Consider the following 13805-nt stretch of genomic DNA (forward strand, 5'->3'; position numbering starts at 1 on the left):
TTATTGAGATTCAAAGAATTGGTTGATTCAGGTAATAAATAAAATACTTCAAGAAATTTTACTACCAGTAACGCAACTTGCGTTAATTTTACGCTTGATTCCTGCCGTGTGATTTATACAATTACAGGTTAATATGACAGTTTTATTAATTAGTCACTACCATCTTGTATAAACGTCTCTCAACGTTTTACCCCAGCTGATGAAAACCCTTTAAATCTTTGTAGCGAAGGAGAAGATCGTAGGAGAAGGTAGCTATTTATTTAAATCCCAGTTATCGACAGTACGTTGTCTGCAGAAAAGACAATCTCACCGTGACTTCCTCAGGATTTGTACCCTGCTCCCTCGCCTCATCACATTCCCACCCCCGTTCGCGTTGTTTTCCATGAACGGCACGATCTCCACCTCCATGATCCGCCTAAATTCCGTCACTGATCACAGAAAACAATCCGTCCACGAGGATACTACAGCATCGCGTGCCACAAAAGTATCATAGCAGTGTTCTATCGGACCGGGTGAATGGTTCGTTCAACTTGCCGCGACGTCTAGAGCAGAGACCGCGCTTCGATTATTCACAAGCGTCGACTGACGACCGTCGTCGCGTCGTTCGCGCTATTTTCACTCCCGTTGTTCGACGCACTGCTCGATTTTTCCCTCACTAGATCTTCCTCGATCCTCGATCCTTCCCTCTCTGTCAAGCCACACCTCTGAACTTCCCTTTCTAGATCCTCGTCGAGCTTCGATCGCGAGCTCAAACTCGCGCGGCGAACAGCCGCGCGAGGATCGTTAACGCTCCGGCGTCTCGGACGGAACGGACGGACGCTAGGCGCCGCGAAGCCTGTTCTCTCGTTAAAGGTTAGGTACGCGGAATCGATAATCCAGAACGTAGGGGAGCGCGTCGCGGCGCGCCTAACTGCGCCGGCAATTAATCGCGCGCGCGCCACCGATCTGATACGTGTTTCCCTTTTATATTCACGAACGGCCGAAAAAAAAGCGGATAGAGGATTTTTCGCTTTTTTTTCTCTTTTTCTATCTTTCTTTCTTTTATCAGGAAATTGTCGCGACGTCTGCGTTAGGGGCCGGGACGCACGGTGCATCTTCCTCGAGAAGGGCTTAACCACCCTTTGTCACGATGCAGTTTCAGGGGTTGGCGCGCAGACTTTATTGTGTTCCGCACGAGCCCGTGTACCCTTGTAGGGTAGTTCTTTTTATTCTTGTTCCTCCCCTTCGATTATCGCGATCGCGATCGTGCGATGCTCGGAAAGATGCGCGAGGCTTTTTAGCGATTTTTTCACGCCAGTTATTATGGCGGTTTATTTCAATAATTTGTATTTTTTAATTGTGCAAAAGTTCATGTTTTATTTCCTATTAACCCTTAGTACTCGAGTGGTGATTCACAGAGTCACCACTAAAAATTGGCTGTACCATTATTCGAAATATTGTTTATATTATTAAATGTATTGGTATTTAATCAATCAGTTCCTTGTAATTGATGTAGACAACTTTTGAAGTGAAAACTTCTTTAGGCGCACCGCGTATACAATTGCTGGGCAGTGAATGAGTCTGATCCGTCACGCTCTGAGGTGAAATGCTAGAAACAAACAGGTGTGCAATCGCCATAGAAGTTTTCACTTCGTTCGTGCGGTCATATGCCCACAGTATTGATCTCTTGTTTATTTTGCATGAAGATCCTAATCATGAGCAATACATTTAAAAACAAGCCAGTATCGGAGACCGACATAAATGAAATTCGCCACTTCTTCCGAGTCTGGTGCAATGGTTCTACCGTAGGTCTTTATCAGATTTGTCTGCAGCAATGAATGGTGACAGCAGTACCAATAAAAACGTAATACTACAGATATTTTTTACCACCACAGAATCGCAACTTCGTATTAAATCGTTTGAATCTCGTCGCAGCCTTCCGCGGAGGTTTATCGCACCACTTAACCGGAACTAACAGCCCCATCCGCCGTTATCTGGTTTTGCTAGTCTCGGATGAACGGGCCATTTTCCGGGATTAACGCGAAAAGTTCGAGACTTCTTTTCACCGGGAGAGGAATTTCCAGGCGAGACACCGGCGCGAAAACGACGTTACGAGGCACGCCAAACGAAATTCCGCAAGGCTGGCAGATCGAGGGGGTGAAGCGGATGAAAAAGAGGTTTCGGGGATGTTTCCAAGGCGACGACGATACGAAAAAAACCAGCCACCGAGAGCCGATATGGCCTTTTTCCTGCACTTCTGACGAAGTAAAGCGGTGAGAAGTGGAAACACCGGGATGATGGCACAGACTCCCCCCTCTAACTCTTTCTTCCTCTTTCTCTCTGAACAGAGGCGAAACAGCTCTGGACTCTACCGGTCGATATTTTCGAAGTACCTACTTTTTGCCGCTGGTCTTTCTCTCTGTACCTGGCCCTCTCAACTCGCCCTCGCCTCATCTGTGTGTTCTCTCGTCGAATTTCACCCCTGCGCGTCCAATCACCGACGTATTCTTCCCCTACGGCGGTTGTAAACGCGATGCGATACGTGATTTGCGATCCCCTCGTGTGGAAATCAAATTTAACGCTTTATTTACTGTCCAGATGACTGCCAAATATTAATAGGTATCATGTGGAATTTTTTTGAGACTGGAGATGTGAGTTAAGATGATCTGGATTTTATTTTGTAGACGATTGCAGGTGGTTTTGTTTTGGGGTGGATTCTTTGGGTTGAAATTATTTACTTGCGATAAACGAGAAAAATTTGTTGTAGATTTACGAGCACTGCTTTGCTATATTTTACTATCATTGTACTAAGACTAAATTGCCAGAGGTTGACAACAATTTAAATACTCCAGACAATTCTACTACCCTTATATTATATTTTACCACCCTTGCATTTGGACGCCAAAAATTAATTACCTTAACTAGAAAATGAAATAATTCAAGCAATTTCACTATCCTTGTATTGATGTATTAAAAATAAGCCACTATGAGTAGTAAGTGAAATACATATAATCCAAGCAATGTTATAACCCTTATAAGAAGCCATTAAGAATCAGTCAGATTAATCACCAAATAGAATAGTTCAATCTGTTCTAATTTCTTTTAAATCACTTCAAAAATTCCATCTCCTTTTTAAAGAGCATAAAATCCTTAACAGAAGGATACTAACATTTAATCCCAACATCGTTACAATAATCCCACACAGAAACTGCTAAACTGAAATGAATAAAAATGAACACAATTCCTATTTAACATTTTCAAATCACCATCATCATCAGTCGTCTACCAACTAACACAGGAAACAATTCTCTTTCAACAAAGTCTCGAAAATAATCAATCTGTGACACAAATAGAATCCAAGTCTCGTTTACCATAAATTTTAACCTCCACAATAAAAACCGTCTAAAAACAAATACGGAATCCCATTCTCTTCCAACGAACTCTCACCAACAATGAATCGTTGATACAACAAATCAAAGGGTTGATAAACTCGATGTGCAAAAAGGCTGAAACTGCTAAATATGTTTATATTTATCGTCGACGTTGTTTCAGCGTCAGGCGATTTCAACGCGGATCGCGGCGGCGGGCGAAGCATTACCACCGAGCACGTTTTCGCGTTATTTTCGGCGCGGCATCGTGTCGGCAGCGAGGCTGCTCTTTTGCACGCGGATTGTTTTCACGAGCTTGTCCTCCGGCGAGGTATGTGCGCGATACTGTCCTGTCCCGCTGCTGGTCTAGGCCGAGAGCTTCGCTTTCAGCCCGTGTTAATGCAATTGCGACTGCGACTGTGTAATTCGAGAAGGTATATCGCTCGGCACGTATACACCCGGCGTATCACTGTTATGCCTCGCCACTCGGTCGATATTAATAAATTACAAATCCCCGGGAAACTGGTTCGCGCCATTATCCCGCGATCGATCCTTTCCTCTCCGTAACGAGGTCTTTTTCCTCTCACTCCGAATGAGCCGGATCGATCTGCGGGAAAATTAAAACCGCCGCGAGATCATTTCTATCCAATCTATTCTATTTATTGTCGTCTATAGCTTGACGCTCACTGGTGTTTCAATGGACGCGGGACATAGAAAATTGCTTTTTCTAGGTAATTTAGCTTATAACTGAACGGACTCGGTTAAATTGAATTACTGGCGTTTAAATCTTTACTGGACCATTTTCTAACTAGCATTCTCATTTTTCGTTGGTTCATTCGTGTTGGGTTTCATTGCACTGGCCCAGAGTCACCACTAAAAATTGCTGTACCATTATTCACAATATTGTTTACATGATTAAATATGTTGGTACCTAATCCAATTGTTTGAGGTATTCTATCAATTTCATATTCATAAAATGAAAAAATCATATGGAATGGAATTATTCTAGGTCGCAAGAAACGTTTAAGTTTCGAGTTAAAATAGCTCCGCCTGCAAAGGGTTAGTACAGTTTCTTTTTATCTTTCTATACTATCTTGTTTTTTCTAAAAAAACAACTTTCCTTATTGTAATTTTCACTACGAACTCAGATGATAGGTTTTGCATAGTGCAACAAAAGATAATATATAAATTTAGCTTACTGCAGGAGAATTGTCGAATATACACAGTTCGTCAAATAATACAACAAAGTCCAAAGAAAAAATTCAGAAAACTATCCAGAACACGAAAGAGAAATAAAAAGCCTGTGCACTGTATGAAATCAACGTCAATATGGTACGAAATTTCAAATCAAGGAAGAAGCATTATTAAACATCACACAGTGACTGGTTGGAAAGTGGGTTTGACAAAAATGTATAATAATGTATATGTCTCGTGTGAGAACGGCCTCACTTGTAATTAAAGTAGAAACAGTAATTAATGGAACCGCGTCAACCGAGGTAAGTGACACGACTACTGACACATTCAAATTCGGTTATCTGGAATACGAGGCTTTTATGAGAAAAAATCTCGTTTCACTTTTTTAATACGTTTCCGTCAGGATCGTTTGCTTTCCTTTTACTGGCACTGCGATCAATGGGACACCGTGTATACACGGTCATTCAACAGTTTCATATCTTTAACTCGTCAAATAAAGAAGCCCCTTAACCTGTTAACTGGGGAAGACGGGATCTTCTGTGCTCCATTATAACTCTGCTTAATTTTTGATTTATTTTTTACTCGCTGGTACACTCTCCCACGCGAGTATAACAGAGCTTGGGATGCTGGAGAAGTTTAAAATGATTATCGAAATTGTTTAACCTTCACTTACTCGCACTCCATTTTCTACGCGACTGTTTACGTGGAACTTTATTGTTATTCAATAAAATAACAGCTTCAATGCAAAATTCTCAAACTTTCTAGTGTAGACGGTGCCTTTGTTTATTAGTAATTAAAATTTAAGGAAGATGACTAGAGTGACAAACAATAAGTTATTATAGGGATTTATTATGAACATATTTATTGATATTCAACAAATACTTTTCCAGCTTCTCAATAGTTCCCACTAATGGAAATAAAATCTTGTTTGTAATCAAATCTTTCTTATGAAACAGAAATGAAACACGTGGTATAGTTTATAGTCGTGATTAAACTAGCTCGTGAGTGGACCATTAATGGAAAAACTGGAACATTATCTACGTTAAAAATAATGTTTTAATGCACGTTCTTCTTTGTGATCCGTCTTTAACCAACTAGCGTGTTGCGTCGTTTACAACGAAGACCATAATAAAAACAATTTATCAAATTGTGCTCGTCCTTTTTTCTCCCAAAAGATACAAATCCTATGAATAAAGCTACTCAACTGACCCTGCATTGTTCATGCACTCACACAGAACAAGAGAAATATATCTTTATCTTAGAATTTACACAATCCAAATACATATCCAATGACTCTACGAAGCTACTCGAGTGACTCTGAACTAAACTGCGGATTTTATGCATTTATGACAAAAATGAATAGGTGCCATTTAAAATAGCAAAAACATTAGACGAATTCAAAGCTACTGTTATATTACAGTAGAACCTCAATTAACCGGATCCCGATTATAAACAAATATGCGTTTAAATATGATTATATTAAGAAAGGAAATAAAAATTAAAAAAAGAATACATTTATTTTGGAATATAATGTACATTATGTCCCTTGGGTATCGATTATCCATTGGGCCTTAATTTGTCCGGGCTGTTTGTCTCCCGATCAAGCCGGTTAATCGAGGTCCTATTGTATTTTCAATCTATTAAACATATTAAGAAAAAAATTAAATTTTTATTTCAGCCCAGTTTGCTGCAATTCAGATCGAAAGTTTTTATTTTGCATAAAGATCCGCAGTCTACTTTGAACAAAGTCACTTATAGATCAACGCCAACCCCAAAGGCTCTCTCAGCAGTATAGTTTTAAATCCAGTTTCTCGAGAAGGCCGACATGAAATTTCCGGAAAAAAAGTTGTGGCTGCTGTAAGCCAAGACGAGGAAACCGAATGGCGAGATCGGTAGACGTTGTGTCCCCTGACGCGTTTCATGCTCAGCTCAGGTTGTTCATCGGCCCCTCTAGTTGAGAAGCTGGTGTCCCAGGGTTAACGCTCGTCATCGCATCGGTTCGATATATCGAAGATAGACCAGTGTCCCTCCAGTTCCACGAAACAGCTCGTTGTTCGCGCTCCATTTCCTCGATTCTTTCTCGAGAACGAGTCCCATAGGTTCGTGGTCGCAACCTCGGTCGGTTAGTTATTCCTTTCAGGCTCTCTCCACGGGCTTAGGGTTGCGCGATGTCGACGGTGATGGTAGCGTGTGTTGTACGTGCGTGAGAGCATAAACTCGGGGCTGCGTATAATGTACACTAGACGCAAGACGCTTCACAGCCACCGCGACAGCTAACGAAGTGCGTCGCGAATAGAAACGCAGACGAAACCATCCCCCGACGAGAACCACCCCCGCCCTTCTCTCTCTATCTTTCTATCTCTATCCCTCTCTCTCTCTCTCTCTCTTCCAATCCTTTTCCCGTCTCTTTCCGTCTCGCTTCCTCGCACGCATTGGATATAAAAGGTTGCAGAGTGGAAAGAGCCGTCTAGAAAAGACGATATATTCCATGGCTGGTTCGTCGAATAGAGATTTTTCGAGAAAAGAGCCACCCCGTTTCTGTCACATACTTCTTTTTTCTCGTGGTGCAACGATAGCGCACACGCACTGCCTCAGGCAACGCTTATTGCTATCTACGGCGTGATTCTTCTGCGAGAGAGCCCAATGCATAGATTGTTGCTCGTACGGGTATTGTGTACAGGATCGTCCATTTAGAGTTGTTGGAGATGGGAGACCGAATTATTTCATCAGACTTGGAAATGAATTTTCGACGTTATTGTATCGAACTTTGAGAATTTAATGAGATTTGGTTAAATCCTTGTACACACGTAACTCAAACTAAACCATGTACAAATTTTCTTTTAAGATTTAAGAATTTTAATATTAAAAAAAATTTGTTTTTTTACCTTGTTTTTCTTGTTCAAAGTCAATTTTGCAGGGGGTTCCTTATGTCATTTTCGACTAAATCGGGGGTGTAGAATCGCACTATGGACATATAATTATGTGACACCCTGTGCATTATTAAATCCTCACATATCTACCAAACCGTCAATACATTTAAGAAAATCATTTCCACAAAATCACCCTAAGCCTCGTGTACCCAACAAACCTCACACACACACACACACCTGAATAAATCATGTCTATTTTAAAGCATCCCTTAAACCTGCAACATCCAGTACCTAACCCCAATTTTTGCCATTTCTAACCCAACAAGTAAAACCGCACAGTCCCGTCCCAGATTTTTCCAATCATCCCTCATTCTGCACGCGTCCTTCCCGCTCACCCAGGCGTTCATTTTATCCCGTCAATCTCAGAACAAAAGGCCCGCAACTCGCACAAAGCCTGGTCGCTCGAGAGACGGACTCGATTTCGCGTGCAGGAGCTCATCGGGAATCAGAGACTATAGACTGAAAATCATTATACCATCCGGGAATCGGGGGAGAGGATATGCGTCGGACGCTGGCATCCGGCTGGAGAGACGTCTGGACGCCGCGCGTCGCTCGTCCCAGTATCCCGCCGCGGCGCTATCGGAATTCCGGAGAATCGATATCCGGCCGCGGTGGAGCAACTGGATACTTTCGGAACCAGAGGGGTTCCACCATATTCAATCCCAATATATGTATCTAGAAAGAGTGGGCGGGGGGGGGGAGTGATTATCGGTCCGTTAGACGGCCTAATTACTCCGCGACACTAGTGCGATTCACCCGCTAATTACAAACGAAATGAGCCGCACACGCGCCCGCGATTGTGTAGTAGCTCGAGCTTGGTGACAAAAGGCGAAAAATCTGGCGCGCTGCCTTAAATAGTAGCCGTTCGTTAGAGCGCGCATTAAGTAGTAGTAGCTGCCGGTCAAGTGGGTTCTTGACCTACTCCCATTCAGCCTCCGGTATAATTGCCGCGAGGAAAGCGTAACGTTTGCCTAATAGCGAGGCAGGAGTGCGCGGACGCGTCGGGAGTGCGCTAAGAGGACGGCTAACGCGAGCAAACAAAACGCGGACCTGCGCTGGATCGTTCGACTTCGGCTACCTGACTTCCCGGACTCGGAACTTAGGGTACGTCCGTGTCAGCGAATGAGATTGGTGACAGAAACGGGTCGTCAAAGCAAACATCCCAAAAAGGTACTAGACCCGAGATCTGATGAATCTCGTTGCTAGCGAGTATGCTTGTGTCAAAGCTGCGTGGACACTTTGAGAGCATTGGTAAAATCTGGTTATTAATGTAAAAATGTCAATTGTGAAAATGTACCAACAAATCGCGAGCACAGTTGAAATCGCTTAACTTCGGCTTCTTTGGGGTAGTCAAGCTTAACTAAAGGGTACGCGGGTGTCAGAGCTGAGATGGAGACTATGAGAGCGTCGACACAAACTGGTTATCAATGTAAGCACCCCCATTATGAAGAAAGTATCAGTGTAGCTTGATGAAGCCTTAGCTAAATGCCCTACGCTAGCGAAGCGTAAGGGAATCAATTCAAAAAAGGACACGGCCTTTTTGACCTACAGTAGCCTGCCGAAAGCCTTAATAATAGTGACTATAGAATGTATTTCTATTCTTGACTGTCATCGTAGCTCTCATCAACGTCCTATCGCGGTTCTCTGACGGGAGCGTACCCTAAGATGCTAGGCTGAGTCTTGTGGGAGAAGGAGGTGGGGGACGGGTAGAATCCTAGCGGTCCTAGTGGGTTGGACTACTACGGCCGGTCTTACTTTTTGGCTGGGGTGGACCGGACGTTCTTCAGCTCCATCTCTTTGTTCGCGGCGTTGTTCTTCTCGGCGTTGTCCTGCGCGTTCGGCGACGAACTCTGCGGGTTCAGCGGCCTGGTCACCGGGAGGGTCGCCGTGTTGTCCGCCGCGGCCGCCTCGACCTCCACGGTGGCGACTTTGCAATCACCGCCACCCACCATCGCTGATTCCATAGCCCCTCACGAGCGGCCCTGGCACCGACACAATCGGCTAGCTTTACGGGTTTTGCGATCAACGAAATGTCAACTCCTCGATCGAGGGATCCTCCCCCAAGAAGGGACCCGACGAACTGCGAACGTCACTCGATGTTACGCCACCGCCGCCATTTTGGCGAACGCCTACAACGGATCCAGACGATTCCAACGTATGCAGCAAGTGTTCGATCCTCCCTTCCACACAAGCGTGTAAACGATTCAGATGAGAATAAAAGAGGTAGATGATGAGAGGAGGTTTGATACAAGAGCGACGCGCGGATGATCCTTCTCGGCCAGCGGACTCCGAGACACCGTTTCCGAAAAGGAGGGCAGGAAGCGCGAGTCAAAACTCTCTCCCGAATTGTTGCTCTGTGTTTATTCGATTCCGCGGATCACGCTTGCGCGAGGGAACCCTCGGATTTTTCCCTCAGCGAGAGAGGAGAACGCGCGCCGAGCGCAACTCCTTCTGCGCCCCGACGCGCGACGACGACGGAGAAGATGAGGAAGATTGCGAGAGGATGCAAATGAGATATGCCGAGAGCTGACTTCTGCAGAGATTTTGGATGAGGTGGGAATGCGATGGCAGGCAGACTTTTCCGGCTTTAGACGTGTGAAAGACGAGGAACATCGAGGCTGTTTAAAATGGCTTTCTGCTAGGCTCAGCTTTGTCTGATAATGGTGGAAATTATCCATGGAGGATCTAATTGAGGAGAGAGACTATGAAAATTCTTATAGTTTAAAAGATTGTTTATATGTATCTAGCTGGCGCAAGATAGAAAGATTTTAGTGGGATACACTGGTTTTCAGACTAGTCCAGAAGAGGGAGGCTGCAGCTCAGTGATAAAAATCATTACAATACCTCCATTGAAAATTTAGGATAAGCACGCCTTTATCTAGATGGGGATAGTATAAACTAGCATTGAAGCACAGGTGTAATGAACTGCACCAGAAGATGAAGCCTGCAGTACATTGACAAAGATCATTATCCGATTGAAGATTTATGATTATCTTTGCAATCACTAGCTTATTGAACTGGATAATTTTTATCATCCACGCGCTTAACTGTAACGAGACAATAAAACAGCATCGAACTATTGCTTCAGTGAACTGTAAAGAGAGGCTGTAGTTAGTAACAAAGAATATTCGATTATCTGAATCGCATTTTTATGTTCATCTCCACACCTCTGTATAATCAACTGAATATAACCTAATATAGAACCATTGGTTTATTGAACTGCACCAGAACAGATAGGCTGCAGTTCCGTGACAGGGATCATTGTCCTATCTCGATTGAATAGTTATGATCGTCCGCGCACCTTTATCTAGAACGAGCCAGTAAAGTAGCGTCGTACCACTGGTTTATTGAACTGGACCGGAAGAGGGAGGATACAGTGACAAAGATTGCTGAACTATCTCGATTGAATTTTATGATCATCTACCTAGCCGGGAAAATAAAATAGGATCGAACTACTGTTTCACTGATCTACAACGACTGATCACTCATCTACATAGTTTCAACTAGAACGACTTATCGAACTGTTCCAGTGGAGGGAGCTCGAACCTAGCGAAGATCAGTGAACCAACCTCAGAGGATACGTCCTCAAACAATCACACGTCATCCAATAACACCTAACATCTTCCAGGACGTTCCACTATCATATATCTCACTGCATCTCAGGAGATAAGGCATAAATTCAGTCTCGCGTCAGAAGAGATTCAGTGAACGAATTCATAGAAAATCACCTCCGATCCAACAACCATGAAAAACGTCTCACTCTCCCCAGGCAGATTACCATTCTCAGCAAGTGACGATTACCTACGCACGATACCTGTCGCGAGAACACCCGACGGACTGACTCATTGAGCTGTAGCAGAAGAGGGAGGTTTCAACGTTGAACATCGCGTCGGGCCCGCCATCGCTCGGAAAGACGAAGGGCTAGCAAGCAAGCTGGCAAGCAAGCAGACTATCAAGCAGGGAGCATCGAAGAAGAGCGACAGAAGAAGGGCAAAGAAGGATGAGAGAAGGACCGAGGCCGGGCCAGCCCCAAAGCTTCTCTCTCTCTGTGATCCCGCGCACTTGGTCGAGCGAGCAAATGGAAATTCCCGTGCACACGATCGAACCTGAGAGCCCTGGGAGGATCGAGCACTCTCTCGCTCCGTTGACCGACGTCGACGTCGACGGAGCGACGGTGGCGGAACAACGTCGACGATGTGGTGGCAGCGTAGCTGTTAGGCCAGCCACCACGATCACTAACGGAGTGCACAACAACCCGAGCCAACTGATAACGATATCTAGCCGCCGCCGCTAGCAGACCGATGCCACGACCAAGGAAGCTCACCTGCTGGAGAGGTGGTTGGCTGAAGGTTCTCGCGGTGACTGCACCCAGGGTTCGGCGGAAAAGGGTGTGAAGCGTAGAGCCGGAGAAGGGATGGAGGAAGGTCGACCAGAGAGAGAGAGAGAGAGAGATAGAACGGGGATGGGAACGAACGAGGGGTAGAACGACCACGGTAGAACCACCGGAGGGATGGTGAACGGTAAAGAGGAACAAGAGAGAGATAGATGATGGAGGACACCGAAAGGGTGTCTACCTTATGGTGGGCGCACAGGCGACTAGGGTTAATCCGCGAGGAACCTGAACACGAGCCGACCGACCGACGGACGGACCGACAGCAGCCGAGCGAGATGGACTATGTTATCGGAGCACGGTGAAATGGGGGTAGAATCACGATCGCCGCCCCCAGCATCCCGGAGACTGAGGCTGGCCGGGAGGTCTCTTCCCGGGCAGCGGCAGCTTCTTGCACAAGCGCACTGCCGCCCGCACCGGCCTTTCACTCTATAGCGTCCCGTCTCTCGCCGTGCTCTCTCCGACTATCCCTTTCCCGCTTCCGGCCCCCTTTTTTCCCTCTTTCTCCCTCTACCTCTATAGCTGTCTTGCCTCTCTCCTTCTCTGAATCCTTCGCGCCGCTCGTAGTCACTGTCTTTTTCACCCCTTTCGCACGCGCGCGGTCCCACTTCCTCCCCCTTTGCTATCTGGCATCTTCGTCTTTCTCGCGTGCTCTTGTTCTTTACCTCTCTTGTTCTCCCCCGGTCTCTTCTCTTTCTTCCCCACTCTCCTTTCCTCTCTCTTGTCTCTGTCTCCCCGTCTCTTTTTCTCTTTTTTGGTTTGCTGCGACCCCTCAGCATGCAGCCGTGGTCTCCAGCGTGGAGGTCCAACGAGAATCCTCTACTACGATTCCTCTCCGCTGGTCTACCTCGGCCGGGACCCCCTTTGTCCCATCGGAATCTCTCTCGCGTCGCGTCATGAATTTTTTCTAGTCGTACCCTACGTGTCCCCGTTTCCCTGCCTTTTAATTTCCGTCGTAACCGCGGGGAGCTCGACAACCCTCCGACGTCCCTGCCGCTCGACAGCACACCCGCGCCCTCGATTGTGTGTCGTTCGACGATCTCCGTGAGGCCACAGCTCGTGATTTAATCCGAGAGCCTATGGACTCTCCAGCGTCTTCCGATCATTCTGAAGACGTGATCGCGATCGCGGTGACTGTGTTTGCACAGGTGGCGACCCGCGAATTTTCGCTGCGAATGGCTAATCGATCGATAGACTTGATTCTGGGGCAATTTTGACTTGGATGTTTTGATCAGCAGATTTTACATTGTAGTTTTTAAAAATACTGTGTTGCACGCGAAGATATGCTTGCATCGAGGTCGCAGCTAATTGGATAGCTGTTTAAATGAATCCCCACGGGTTGAGTAGCTAAATGATGCCGTTTGGAGGCTCAGTATACACACTCCTTTTTTATTTGTGGAGTTTGTAACTGTTTTCAAATGATACGTCGTTTGAAATGCTTGATTTTACTGTGTTGTAATGATAGTGAAACTCTTAAGTTTCAAAGAAAATTCGAAATCACGTTAGAAGATAGAGAAATCTAGATCGATAGATCAGACAAAAATGATGGGATGTTGAAGGATTGCTTCGAGCCAATTTTAGAATGTATTCGCGTGGGAATTTTAGATCGTTCGAGGACTTAAATCAAAGCTGGAAGGTCGTCCTTCATGATGAATCCATTTAAATTCAAGAATTCGGTATTCACACATTGCCTATCAGCTTCTACTTTAGAGTTCTTGACCATTTTCTATTATTCTAGAGAACATTCCTAAAAAACTATCACACTCAATCTTGACGGGCAGATCAAGATACCGAACAGGCAACAATTTTCGTAAAAACCAAGATTTCATAACTTCGAGCCCATTCAAGCAGTATTCGATCCTCCACGTAAATAGTACAGTTACGTTCAGGTTAGAACCTGAGGTTAGATCCGTCTCGCGTGTACAATTTCTTTCCCCAGCATCT

At 45.1% G+C, this 13805-nt stretch overlaps 1 protein-coding gene across 23 annotated transcripts in view; it reads right to left on the minus strand.

The window, feature by feature from the left end:
* The window catches only part of Otopla (proton channel otopetrin-like a), a 75073-nt gene that overhangs the window by 10158 nt on the left and 51110 nt on the right, over positions 1-13805 (minus strand). For 2 of the 23 annotated variants that reach the window (XM_076420630.1, XM_076420619.1), the window contains exon 1: positions 9227-12729. The exons of 11 other annotated variants lie outside the window; for them this stretch is intronic. In XM_076420630.1, the coding sequence (XP_076276745.1) occupies positions 9227-9435 (209 nt within the window). In that variant the 5' untranslated portion in view covers positions 9436-12729. 10 more of the 23 variants (XM_076420627.1, XM_076420625.1, XM_076420622.1 and 7 more) reach the window with 10 other exon arrangements.

Source organism: Lasioglossum baleicum, chromosome 3 (genome assembly GCF_051020765.1).
Source record: "Lasioglossum baleicum chromosome 3, iyLasBale1, whole genome shotgun sequence".
Lineage (NCBI taxonomy): Eukaryota > Metazoa > Arthropoda > Insecta > Hymenoptera > Halictidae > Lasioglossum > Lasioglossum baleicum.